Source organism: Chaetodon trifascialis, chromosome 11, assembly GCF_039877785.1.
Source record: "Chaetodon trifascialis isolate fChaTrf1 chromosome 11, fChaTrf1.hap1, whole genome shotgun sequence".
Lineage (NCBI taxonomy): Eukaryota > Metazoa > Chordata > Actinopteri > Chaetodontiformes > Chaetodontidae > Chaetodon > Chaetodon trifascialis.
The window spans coordinates 10,408,639-10,422,653 of NC_092066.1; the positions used below are offsets into that span (position 1 = coordinate 10,408,639).

The following is a 14,015-nucleotide window of genomic DNA, read 5'->3' on the forward strand; positions in this document are numbered from 1 at the left end:
GTTATTATCTTACATTTCATTTCCCCCGAGCCTCTCACGGGTGCACACACTGAAAATGATTTTATGTCCGTTTGACCTCAGAGCATAAATAGACATTTCATGACCTGGGCACCCATGAGTAGTAAAGTTTATTTCACCGTCCACCTCATAGATCAAGACTGTGACACTTGGATGGGGATTCAAGGAGTGATGATCGTGTGAGGGAGCAGTGGAAGTTTTATAGTGGTCCAAGAGCTGACTAATATAGACGGTCAATTCCACGACACTGTGCCACAGTGCAACAGCTATTTCGGTGCCCATGAGCTGCAAGGTGGAGGTGACGATGAGGAGCCATGACACAGCTCAGACACTAAGTTGATGTTGGTTGTTATTATCAAGATCCTGTGAGTGAGACTGTCTCAGTTTCATTCTGAAGTGGGTTTTTCTGCTGGAATGGGCAGGAAAAAATAATTATCAGTAAAATTGTTAGCTAAAAAGGATACATCTCATAGGATCTGCTTTTTCAAAACAGTAAAAAATCAATAGCATGTTGCTTTATTTGGCTAGAACAGATGCTTTTTTCATTGATTTCCTTGTGAATTTCTTAATCCTTTATGAGCTTTATTAACCTCTCCTCCACTGAAGCTACACTTTAAGTGAGCAGACAGTATCTGGATCATCCTGCCACTTGAATCACAAATTGAAATATCAGAAGTTCTCTCCAGCAAAGACATTAAAACATTTCCACATTCCCCACCTGGAGAGAGAGAGGGAGAGGAAAGCGAGGGATCTCATTACTTGCTGGTTGTGTGAGTGCAGGCTGCTCAGCCCCGACTGGAGGCCTGACTTCTTAGGAGGGTCCGGACGGTCGTGGCTACAGTGATGTATGGGCAGATGCATCAAATCGCACAAGATAAACAAGCGATGAGTTTCATCAGGGCCATCATAGCTTTAATTTGGCTGCCTAATGAGTCAGATCTAGTGGCGGAGATAAGAGTTGTCAGAGGCCCAGCTCTAATGAATTTCTTGCCACTTGTAATCAAGGTTGCCTGTCTGAGGGGGGATGATTAATGGAACCCTGGAGGATTCCCTCGGCCCTCAGCCTTCATTACAGCTAATGCATTCTCAGGCAAATTAACAGAGAAATGCAGGCAAAAGCCAACGGGGAAGTGGAGAGAAAGAGAGAGGGGAAGAAGAGAAGGGGAGAACGGGAGAGAGCAATGGGAACAGAGCGTTTATGTAAGACAAAGGAGAGAGGGTGAAGAGGAAGATAACATGGTGGGTATGAAACAGCCAGGTTGGCAGCAGGAGACAGAAAGAGGGAGGCAGGGATAAGCCGAAATCCGCTGATTAGCGAGAGGTTCAAGGATATGGAAATAAGAATGGAGACATGAGTTTGGGGCAGTCACAGAGGGCAGGGTCCAACACGGATGCACTGGTCAGACATGATGGAGCTGAAATTGATAAATGGATGTTCATGTTTGGAGGGGATTCAGGAGAGGAGAGGAAGGAGCAGAGTGGACACAATTACTGGTTAAAGAGGTTAAAATGGTGAAGGGAGGAGGAAAAACAGGGAGCAGCAGTAACTTACCCAAATCAAGACACACACGTGTAAGATGACCCACCTTGAATCAACATTTATGTTACGAGCGGCCACATCACTGACTGCTTGTTAAACAGGCTGTTAAAGTGGCCCATGGCCAAGCAGCTCCTGCATGTTATGGAAATATGGATTTAATGTTTGCAAATATGGTCTCGTCAGGTCTTTGTGTACCCATCCATCAGCCTCAGACCCACCTCTGCAATCTTGGAGGCAATTTGTCTGAGAAGAGGTGGGCGGCAGAGAGCCCTCCTCACTGTTTAGCAGGCCCTGATGAAATATCAAAACACACAGCAGCGCAAGCAAGCGCTCCAGCCTCACCACAGCAAACACGAGTGCAGGGCTGGGGTCTGCCAAGGCGTGAGGTGCGGGAATGAATTACAGGGCGCATTCTTTCAGTGACATTTCCTAATAAATGTGGAGTAAATATGATTCAGTTCAGGGTCATTCAAGTGAGATGTTAAAAATTTGACATTTAAAGGCACTGAAGACATGGCATCAACACTGAAGCTGCTATAATCCATATTTTTATTTTAACAATGGATCATAACAATATGTTTATGTGAAAGGAATCACCTGACTCAGTTTCCCTCAGACCTGAACTTCTTTAGCATCCTTTCTCTCAGTGTTTTGGATTTCTGGCCTGCACTTTTGTGTTCCTCTTCGCCCTCAACATCCTCATCTCAGTCGTTTCCATCAGAAAAGAAAGCTCTAAAATCTCTCTGGACAATACCTATCCTGCGCCAAACAGCAGGCAAACACAGTTAGCAACTAGCTGGTGAGCATAGTGGAGCATTTAGCAGCTAAAGAGCCAGATATTCCCTTCAGGAGTTGGTGGGGACCAAATGTAGAGTGAATATTGGAGATACATTTATCAGGGAGACACAGTCACAATTTCAAATTAATGCTAATGTTGCTGCTGGATGTGGAAACAGGCACCTGTTTGCTAACAACTCTATACTAACTTAAAAGGTGATAAGTCGGTGCTCAAAAGTGGCCTAAATATCAGTTAATGGAGATTTAAAACTCTTTCTATAACACTGAATATTCATGACCAAACATGCAACATTTAAAAACAAAACAAAACAATAGTTTAATAATCAAAAACTCAGCTAGTCTACTTCAACTGGTGTGGTTTGAGATTTGGCTGACAACAACCTGCCAAATGTTATCAGATTCTGATCGTTCAAATATTGCTAAATTCTGATTGGTGCAAGGTTGTGTGACATCACCTTCTGGGCTCATGTAAGACCACATACGACTGCTAAGGAAGCCGATTGAATGCATAAGTTTTCAGGGCCTTCAAGCATGACTCATTGTGGCTCCATGTCAAGCCAGTGCCGAAGGAGGAGGAGGAGACTAAAGAGGAACCAGGTGATAAAGCTCAAACAATGCTGGCCAACAGAGAGAGGAAGGGGATGAAGATATGCTGAGACAAGATTAGCAGGAAATAAGAAGTGGATTAGTGAGGGCTTGACTCCTCTGAACACTGAGACCTTTCACTTTTCCCCACTGTGTTGTGCTGCCTGACACTAAGCCTGGCTCTTTATCTTAATCCTCTTTCAGCAACTGTTGGGGGGGGTCCCACAAGCAGGAAGTGGAGAGGTTGTTTTACTTACCTCAAGACAGGCTTGGTTGGGTCATCTTGGACACACTAACAGGACTGAGTCTGTTCCAGTGATGTTGAATTTCTCCATGAAGTTTGATGATGACAACATGCAAAAGGCAAAAACATGAAATGGCAGTTCTTGTTGAAGTGATGGCGAGACTTTTATTTTGAAAGAGAGTCTCACCTCATCAGTTAGGTGTCAGCAGATCTTGTGCAGAAGGGACAGGAGGGTGATGGACGATGAATGAACACATACACCAGACAAATGTGTCGATTTCCCTAAATGCAGGGAAGGCTACATTGTTTTATTTGAGTGTTTATTAATAGGTCAACAGTCAGCCAAGCATCCAAGCATACAACATGTTACTCTTTAGCTTTTGCTTTGTTTCACGTTCTGAACGTAAAAGGAATTACAATAGGAAAAATTAACTTGAACAAAAACAAAACAAAAAAGATATTTACATACTGCATTATAAATATGTCAAATGTACATCATTATACACAAGTACCAAAGATGGCCGATTAACGTCGAGACCAAACAGAAGTACCTTAAAAATATGCCTAAAGAGAAACAAAAACAACATATCAAAATATGGTTCGTGGGTCAAGGGGACTGTTGACCTAAAACCTGTTTAGCTTGTTTCTCTAGGAGGATTTTGTCTTCAGATAAAAGCATTAAGCTAATATGTACACTTCATGTTGCGTTTGGGGAGAAAAAACAGGCAGGTTTATAGTGTTTTTTTTCAGCATCTACCGTATGTAAATAAGGGTTCAGGTAATCACTATACACATTAAACTCCTCTCAGTAATCCCCTTGGACACTGAAATGTACTTATTGAAATAAGTTGGTCAAGTAGAAACCAGAAATAAGGCCGTACCACTGTACAGTGCAAGTAAATTCAAAAGTATCTGGCTGAATTTGTGGCCGGTTTTGGATGCCTTGAAGAAACTGTTTGACATTTTGAGAAATATGCTTATTGCCTTCATTGCTGATTAGATGAGAAGATCGATACCACTCGTGCCTGTGCGTTAAATATAGAGCTAGAGCCAGGAAGACATTAGTTTAGCTAGCATAAAGAATGGAAACACTTAGCTTGGTTCTCTCAAAATTTTGGAAATCTGCCTACCAGCACCTCTAAAGCTTACAAATTAACATAATATGTCTTGTTTCTTTATTTCATGCAAAAACAGAAAAGCAAAAATGACAATTTGTGTTTTTAAAGGAAGTTAGGTGGTGTAGCTTTTTGCTAAGCCAGGCTAACTGTTTGCTAGGCTAGGCTAACCATGTCCTGGCTCCAGCTTTGCACTTAATATACAGACAGGAGAAAAGTATCAATCTTCTGGTCAAACTTCTGGTCAAGAAAGCAAATAAGAGTATTTTCAGGAATGTCAGGCCATTCCTTTACGATATCGCTATCTCCTGGATTTACAAACATCTTCTCCTGGCCACATATTCACTCACTTGGGCTCTGCAAACAGGAATACTGTAAAGCAACAACAGAATCGTGAAACTACTGTACCAAGTTCAGAACTTGCTCTGTAAACATACATCCTGCCTTTGTAATCCCAGAAAATCAAGAAGTTTAAAACCTTAAAAACGGCAGTTGAGTAAAAGGGATAACACATTGTAGACATTGTGCCAACTTCACCTGAATTCAATTTCTTACACAAGTCCTATTTACTATAAATGAACTGGCTTATCATGTCTGTGGATTACTGTACATTTGCATCAATGCAAAGAGAGTCAAACTAATTATGCTTCCCTCTATGAACCTCCTTGCTCATATTAAACCCTAAATGTCACTCTCTGATGAATGTATTTTGTTAACTCCCTGCTTTTAGACTGACAGGTTCTCAGGGTGGGGAGGGGCAAACAGGTTTAATGAAAGTTTTTTTTTTTTTACTCTAAAAGTCAGAGTTAGTTTAAACTGTTCTTATAAGCAACAAGGTGAAGGAACAAGAACTACTTTTTTTTTTTTTTTTTTTTTTACAGATGTCTGTACATTAAAACACAGTTATGTCCCCAAATCTTCACTGTAGGTCTATTCTCTCCAGTGTCCTTTCTCCAACGTGTATGAACAGAAATGCCCAGCCGCTCGCTGCTGCACACGGTTACAGACGAAGACGTAAGCACACACGTGTCATACAGTTATGTACGGACGCGCACACACACAGCACCATATTTCACAGCAATGAAAGGGGAAATGCTCTTGAGAGTACCAATTTTTCAGCCTTTGGCCAAAGGAGGTGAAGAGATATTCCAGTACGGTTTGAAATTGTGAATCTGTGTCAAATAATTATCAAGACAATCTGGTCAATCGGAAAATTACTCCACAAAGACATCTTAATGGCACAATTTCACTGTTTCAATCAAACCTTTGAATTTGAATGAATTCTGATTGAAGAGGCACGCTTACAAAGCCATGTGGCTCAATGGTCATAAAACATTAAGTCCCTTAATTCCTTTATAGTCATGGACACTTTTACTGGAGGATCGCGATAAGGGTGGCAAAGGAAATGACTCACTTTCGTCTGAAAGGAATTCCGCAATCAACTCCTTTATGATGATCCGAACCCATTTTCCTGTGAATTAAGTATCTAAATCATTTGGACTCTTCAACTATAATTGCTTTGCCTTTGTATATGAACAATATGTCAAGAGTTTGATAGCTGTGTTGAAGACATGCATCATTACTAAAGCTGTAACAGCCACTGATATCATGGAAGATTTAGTTTCTTTCCCACATCATTGTTTTGTCACTTGTAAAACTATTCCTCACAGTTTTATGTTATTATGCTTAGGCTTGGAAATTTGAGGGAAGTTTCTCATTCACGCTCATTATAAAATCAGTTCACATCGCAGAAGGGGAAGACATAAAAGGAAATGTTCAAGCATTAAGGAAATGCTTTTCGTAGGGTTAGGTATGAACGCCGTTAAGTCATTTGTTTGGTTGACGCTTAAAAAACAAAAAGCTTAAAGCCGATCGTGATCACTTCAGGCCAAGATTGAATGAATTTAACAAACAAAACATAAAAAATAACAATACAAAACAAACAATGTACAACGTCCGAACGCCAAACACCCACATCTTTCGGCGTAGTGGAATATCAACGAGTCCATCCCTCCTGAGATCTCTCCATTGGTACTGAATCTGGTTACACAGTGTGAAACAGAGGAAGTGCTGGGAGGAGACAGGGTGGGTTCGGGGTTCTGTGTGTTTTTCTGTGGCAGCTCTCTGGCTCCTACATGATGCTGATACTGCGGTTGAGCTCACACTGGGCGTTGTTGTTGTTGATGTTAGGATTGGGGTTGCGGCGGCTCATGTTGGGCGTGGGCACAGACGTCAGGCTGCCCGTATCGTTGGGGCAACCATGCTGAAGTAAGATGTCCGCGCACTCCTGGCTGCCGGCTCGCCGAGCGTAGGACAGCGTGGTCTGGCCGCGGGCATCCCGACTCTTCACGTCCACACCGTACTGCCGGCAGATCAGATATTAGATTTTTACATATTTTGGAGAAATTCTGAGTAATTTACAGGAATTCATCATTTACTTAAAACGGGTGATATGAGCAACTGCGTAAAAATCTGATTTTTTAAATACAATAAGGTATGTGCTCTATTTCTACACAGTGCAGAGTTAGCAGCTCATTTGAATTTTCCACATCTTTCCTAATTTTCTTTCTCTTCACTCTCCACAACAGGAAGCATTTTTAGAGCTGTGTTTGTCCCAAGAGCTCTATTATCACTGAAAACTACAGTGATGGTTCTCTTCTTAAACAGGAAACACAACAACTTCTGGATGATGGAGCACATCAGTTTGAACTGATCTCCTCCTTTTAAAAGGTCTGGGTATTTGACCAATGAACCTTATTCTTACTTTAACTTCTTCCAACTTAATTTGTTCCCTTTACATTTTCTTGAGGAAGCAGTGAAGTTGTTGTATGAAAATATCAGATATACAATATATTCTGTATCTGCTTGTCCCAATACTCCATTACAGCTGCAGTATATAGTGCTTACATATGGCAAACTACTCAAACTCACATTTTTTTTATGGAGGGTCCATAACATTATGTGGAAATATCCAAAGATCTTGTCCATTTCACACACATTTATGCTTTCCATACATGGACAATCTTCTCTTGAATCTTAACTTGATTGCAATTTGTAGTGGTTGAACAACACTTGTGACGCAACATTTTTTTTTTTTCTTTTTTCACAACTGTAGCTACCATTGACGTGATTGTATTTGAAATGTTTAGTTTTAGCGGCCTTGGGGGACATTACACACTTGAAATGTCAAATTTCTAGACTTAAAACAGACTCCTGTCTGGGCCAAGAACATAAACAAATAGGTGATTCAGTGGTTCTCCAGTGTAATTTATTCCAAACAGCATGGAGAGGACTTTAAATCAGCATTCAACCTGTCATCTTGGGAAATCAATGGTAACGCTTTATTTTATTGGTCTGTAGATTGTCAGTACTTTTTGTGTTGTTTCTTGGAAAGACGTGTGTAATCTAATACTAGCTGTAGCTGAGACAATTATTTGTTTAGAGCTTCCTTGAAGGAACTGCCCCTTTTAAATGAAACTTGCAGATAATGTAATTGAGCTAACTGAGAAATAAAACTCCAAAAGATGAACACCTGCCAATAGAAACCAGCACATCTGGCAAGGGGTTAAAGATGGTGGTGGTTGAGAAATCTTTCACTTCACACTCACTTGCCCAAACATTAAATACGTACAATAACAATGTTCATCCACCTCTGACCCCACTCACCCAGATGAGCAGCTGTGTGATGACCACGTTGGCCATTGCACAGGACAGGTGCAGAGCGGTGCGTCCGTCTCCGTCCCCGTAGGTCTCGTTAACCTCCTCCTTGGTGCCGTGTGCCAGCAGCAGCACCACCAACCTCAGGTCATCCTCCACCACCGCCCGAAGGAGCTGCTGCCCCAGGGGCACGTCCGACTGGGGCAGTCCCACCAGGAAGAGCTTCTGCTCATACTTGGCTCGGATCCAGCGCTCCTTCTCCTCCCTGGAGAGAAGGAAATGACAGGGACGCTACAGGTCAGGCGGGGTGAAACATGGTGAACATGCTATGAGCAATTTAGCACCTAAGTTAAAGAACTTTCAATGCATAGCTCATAATTCAGAGGCAGTGATTTGAACACAAAGCCATGAGCAAAAAGCAGAATGTAGACACACAAGGGAAGTATTACAGTAATTGGCCGAAAAAGACTCACTGGTGTAAGTGACAATTCAAAATTATTAGAGCACAGGAAAACCACTAGCCTCCACTATCACAGTGGGAAATAATACAGTGAGATTGGCTGCAGAGATGAGAGAATGCCAAAGGGTATGGCGCTCTGGGCAATATTCCACTTTCTAGTGATTACAGTCGACAGCAAGACGGTTAGAGCCTGGCCAGCTTTCTAAAGGTTACACATCTTGAACAGCATGTCTGCTGTGGACAATACAGGAAGGAGGGGGATGTATTTTTATCAGCGCTGTCGGCTGTCAGTCTGAACTGGTGGATCCCCTCCACAAAAGAGGCAGTGTGTCTCCGAGCCCCAGTCTCCCTTGGGGTGGCTGGGCCCTGAGTCAGATCGATGGGGCTGAATGGCAGCCAGAGAGGGACGGTGGGATGTGGGGCTGCTTCACTCCAGCATGCAGCAGAGAATAGAGACTGAGGGATGGCTCCATCCTCTATCGCCAGGCAGAATTCTATCTATTGCTCTCCATCTTGACCCCCCCCCCCCAAACCCCATTTCATTCTCTGCCCACATACAAACTGTCCAAATAAGAAAGAAGAAAAAAAAAATCAATATCAATATGTGAATGACTGAGCATGCCCAGTGTGGCACTAACCCCGTGACCCTGTCAGCCGGTGTGATAAGGGGAGCAGAAAGAGGCTGTTGTTTGGGTTTGTGGCTGAGTGACAGAGAGGAGAAGGTTTGTACGGATAAGTTGAAGCGGCGACGCTGGCTGGAGTGACAAGGCCCTCGTGGGACTCTCTATCAACGGGCCGAGGGTTAGCAGCAATAGAAACTGACAATCTAATTTGATTCTCTTTCATCATAATCACAGTGACAGCAAACTGAAATAGCAAATACCAAATTCAACCTTTTAGTTATATTGACAGAAGTTGTGTTTAGACACATTTGGTTTCATTTGATTCTATCCATCCTTTCTGTGTCCACCTCAATACAATGGAGATGAATAGAATTTCATTCGTGGTGCTCACAGGTTTGCCAAATGACATTGGGATGAAGTTGATGTTATTTTTTTGTTGTCAGTAAATCCCCTGGAAAGACCAGAACCAACAATGTGTTTGCACTTCACTCAACAGTTTCCAACTTCGCTGCCCTGTCTGTGGCTCTCTTAACTTAAATCCACTTAAAGAGACCACAAAAATATAGTTTGGCACTGCAGTTTTTAACCAAACGTTACTCAGACAGGAGTAAATAGTTCATTTGTTAGGGACTATTTGCAACTGTGGATGAATACAGATCTGGTGCACTGGTGAATTTACAGCTGCAGGACGGTGCACGTGAGTTCAACTTAAGTAAACCTCAGCGCCCACATTCATCATAATGAAGGACTGTGTCACCCAGTGCATCAGTGTGGCTTTTTTTTTAACAGTTTTAACAGGTCTGTGGCACAGAGGAAACAATGTCCTGGTCACTATAGATAATGCACAGATATCTAGTTATCTCAAAGCCTGCTAGAGAAAATCCAGAAACCATCTGCACTGCAAAATACCAAAAAGAGGTTATTTTGTAATTGGTGTGAAATGAACCAGAGTATATCCCCAAAATAGCTTATTTTCAATTACAGCGGCAGCTTTAACAATAGTAACCAGTTCAACATTAGTCACTCTCCTTTATTACAACCTTAGCAGCTAGGTGTCAAAGCTGCCAACTTACCACAGACAGCAACCATTTTCAGACTCACATGTCAGCTGCCAGGCTCACTAGCACAGAGGAGCCTGGCACTGGCCCAAAGTACAGGAGTTAAGGATATGATGGAGGAGGAACATGCCTTTATCAGAGCTGAGCACAGATTGATTAACTGAAAAACCCCACCAGACGCTCATAAAGCAACTTAGCCTCCTTAAAATAGTCTTAAAGCTATTACGTCTAGAAGCATATGGCTACATTTCTGTTATGACCTCAAAGAAAATGTAGAGGAGAAAGTCTGTCAGCCTGCGAAACCTTAAGAAAATCTTTTCTTAAGGATGAGGGTATTATGTGAGCAACAATACAGCCCTAATGGCAGGCAATTGCATTGGCTTAGAGTTTTATGGTGTAAGACCTCCATCAATCCCTACTCAGTCATTATGTGTGGACAAGCCTGTTAGCAAATCAATTGGCCTTAGAACCAGGGTACTGCTCAGAGCAGGAAGGGGCCGTCCTGCCCTCCCCTCTTATTTCCGGTGGACTCTTTGAGAAAAGTGTCCTTTTTTTTGTTGTTGTTTTTACTGCCAAAGAGGATAAAGTATGTCCCAAAACTCTGTAAGCAACTGTAATCCCCAAGGCAGAAAATGTACAACCTTCAACAAAAATCTGAGCATGGTTAAAAACAATCAGAGAGCTGTTGTCCAAAGTTTGCTTCAGAAAGCTAGACCATGAATGAGATGCTGAATGTGTAGAGCCCAGTGAATTGATATGAGCTAAATGAGGCAGAAAGTTAGCACCAAGATGTGAAACAAAAAGGCTGAGGAGAGCCATTAAGAAGACGTCAACATCTCAGAAAGGAGCCCTGAGGACACTTTGTTATCCTCCGCTGCAAAATCTGCCCCAAGGACCTGCAGGAAAAGGCCTCACTCACTGCTGATGCTGAGCTCTAAATTCAACCACAGTTCCCTTTACGCGGCCTGCTTTAGAGGAAAAAAGAAAAGCAAAAGCAGGCAGGCAGTGGTTTTTAAAAATTCCTAAGCTGCTGCCACTTGAAACACAGAGTGTGAAGGGAAGTGAAATGGTAATCCCGCCTCTGTCCTTTGTTTGAAATAGAAAAACAATCCAAACAGAGGTAGGGTTTAGACAGTCAGGGGGAAAACTGAGACCCTTGAAAAGGACACTTCCTCACCGCAGGAGGAAGAAAAATAAAATCAGCAGATTTAGCATGTCAAAGCGCCAGGACAGAGAAGGAGGGGAGGTGGAGAGGGAGAGGAGAGTGAATTTTCACAGCATGGGGGGATATTTAGGAAATTGAAGTGATGGTTACTCTTACACACACGCGCACACACACACACACACACACACACACACACACACGGGCACCAACAGACACCATTTCCCCACCCTTGCTTAAGCACATACTTGTTCTAAATTTCTCTGTTGCTTAGGGGACAGAGGGGAGCTGAAGGTTCCCAATAAAAATGCCTGTGTCTCTTTTCAACTAAAAACAAGCGGCGCTTGCTTCGCCACAAACTTCCTCCATCATTCACACTTATATCTCACATCTTGTTTAACTTTCCGTCATTGAATTTTATTTGAAAGAAATCTTGGGCAAACATCAAAATGCTCGGCGACTCTAAAGTGCAAATGGGCTCCTGTCCAGAGCTGGTGTCCCCTTTCATTTAGAGCCCACCTAGATAAAGGCAGCCTTAACAGTAGAGAAAGGCCTCTTTTATAATTCTATTAGAGCTCTGTCCTTTCAGCTCTGCGTTGAGCAATGGATCCTGACCCTGACTTAATTAAGTGGCAAATGGCGGAATGATTCTCCTAAACCCAGCCCACGGAGTCAAGAACACATGACTGAATTCAAATAAAGAGGGACAAACAAGGATAATTAGTCAAGCCTGAAAGACAAAGGCGAACGGGAATTTATAAGAAGGGAAGGGAAACTGAGACGGCGGGGGTGGAGCCAGCGGTGGAGTAGCCACAGAATGACCAATCTGACTGCCTGCAATAAAGGTGCATTGGTCCATAGGAAGAGGAGGATGTCCGTCCCACCGCTCGCCCATCTTTCAAACACATACTGAGTCCTCCTAAACAATCAAAGCTTCTAATGCTCCTCCTACTCTTCCCCAGGATCCAGATTCACTGCGGACGCATCAAATAGACGCAGTGAAGGGGAGAAATGGCGGTGGTGGTGGTGTCAGAGGGTTGGGGTTGGGGGGGGGGGGAATCATGGGGTTTGACCAGCCTGAACAGACCTCACAGTGGGGGTGGGCAACTTGTATGGGGACCGATTCCCATGCAGCCAGCAGCTTCACTTCCACAAACCGAGGGGAGGGAAGAGACAGAGAGTGAGGAAGAGGGACAGCAGCAGAAAGACAGAGAGGGGGCTCGGAGGGAAACGACAGAGATGAAAAAAAAAAAAAAAAAAAGTGCGCTCAACGGGGAAAGAATGCTGGGCCCCAAAGCATCAAAGGTTGCTAAGGGCGAGAAATGAAGGAGCAACACAGTAAACGCTGCAGCAAAAGTGCTAAATAAGGCCCCCTATGGTCCAGCGGGTACAGTGTAGACATGGTATGCCCGCTCTGAGAAGAACAGCTGCAAAAGAATTAAGACAAATATTTTAACAAGTGTAATAGCTGCCACTTTTCTTGCTTCCAGAGCGCAGCCTGAACAGATGACCAGAATTCAAAAGGTTGTTGTGTGGAGCTCTATAGAGGGGCCAACAGGAGAGCATCTGGGTGCCGTAGGCAGGCAGAGGGATGAGTTGAATATATTGTGACATTAATGAGGTTGTCAGACTCCTCGTGATGGAGTGGCTGTGTTTTTGTGCCAGCAAGACTAACACCCTTAAATGCTCATGCTGTTAACCCCTGCTGAACCCTCGCCTCTCATACAAAGCTGAGGGGACGATAACACATGCCCCGCTTATGTATGCAGGCTGCTTCACGTACGCACACATCTCAAAATATAGGCCCAATAAAGCGACTGTCTTGGATCCCTTTTTTCTTCTTTGTCATTGGAAAAGCACTTTTTGTTAGAATTCTGCGATGCTAACAATATTCCAACTAAATTGGACGGTTAAGTAGACTACATCATAATGAATCAGTCCTTCCACTACGTCTACCTGGCTCTGAAAACCCGGTGGCATGTGGGCAATTAGCGACTGTGGTACCACTTCTCCCACACAGGGCTAATTACTGACCTGTGGGTTTCATTTAGAGAGGGAGGAGGAGAGGGAGAGACGGAGAGAGTGAGGACATGGGAAGACCCAGCCACTCATTTGTCTTAATTAATTACTCTTTCTCCACCAGAGCTCATGGCAGGCCGGCTATTCTAAAAGCTCTTTTGAGAGTTGGCGTTCCGGCACTTCTAACCTGTGAGTAGCCCGGAAGCTTTGCTCTGTGTTTTGGGCACCAACCTAGAGGACGGAGGCCGCTGTGAACGAATCCTAGATCAGGATTCTAATGGCCAAAGCAACAATGTTGTAAACATGCAAACAGCTTGGGAGGACGAGCCAAGACGCCACTGTCGGCGCAGAGGGGGTTAAAAAGAAGCAGTGGGGCCAGGTTTGGAGAGGTTAGTGGTGTGATTCATTTTTATTACCACGCAGCCCCTGCAGGCGGCAGGAGTGGCAAATTATTTCTGAAACAAAGTGGAGGGCTCTCATCAGAGCTATTACCTGCCTGTGGCCGAGGGCGGCGCGGAGCCTACAGAGGGTGACAGTGAGAGGCCCGCGTCAGTGAGGGATAGCCGTCCACATCCGTCCACGCTCCAGGACATCTCCCCCAAATGAGAACTGGTGTCTGTGTGTGTGTGTGTGTTTCACTGTGAGTGTGTGTGTGTGTGTGTGTGTGTGTGCCAGTTGAAGATGAGGGTGAAGTTAGCTGCTGGACCTCCCCCTCAGTATCCGTCAAAATATTCTG

General features: G+C 43.6%; 1 protein-coding gene across 3 annotated transcripts in view; it reads right to left on the reverse strand.

Annotated features, from left to right (window-relative positions):
• Nucleotides 1–3,454: 3,454 nt before the first annotated feature.
• Nucleotides 3,455–14,015, reverse strand: part of agap3 (ArfGAP with GTPase domain, ankyrin repeat and PH domain 3) — a 113,980-nt gene continuing 103,419 nt past the window's right edge. For all 3 annotated transcript variants that reach the window (XM_070974434.1, XM_070974435.1, XM_070974432.1), the window contains exons 17-18: nt 7,967–8,222; nt 3,455–6,662 (exon numbers count right to left, since the gene is read on the reverse strand). In XM_070974434.1, coding sequence (XP_070830535.1) covers nt 6,432–6,662; nt 7,967–8,222 — 487 coding nt within the window. In that variant the 3' untranslated portion in view covers nt 3,455–6,431. The remainder of the gene's footprint in view (nt 6,663–7,966; nt 8,223–14,015) is intronic.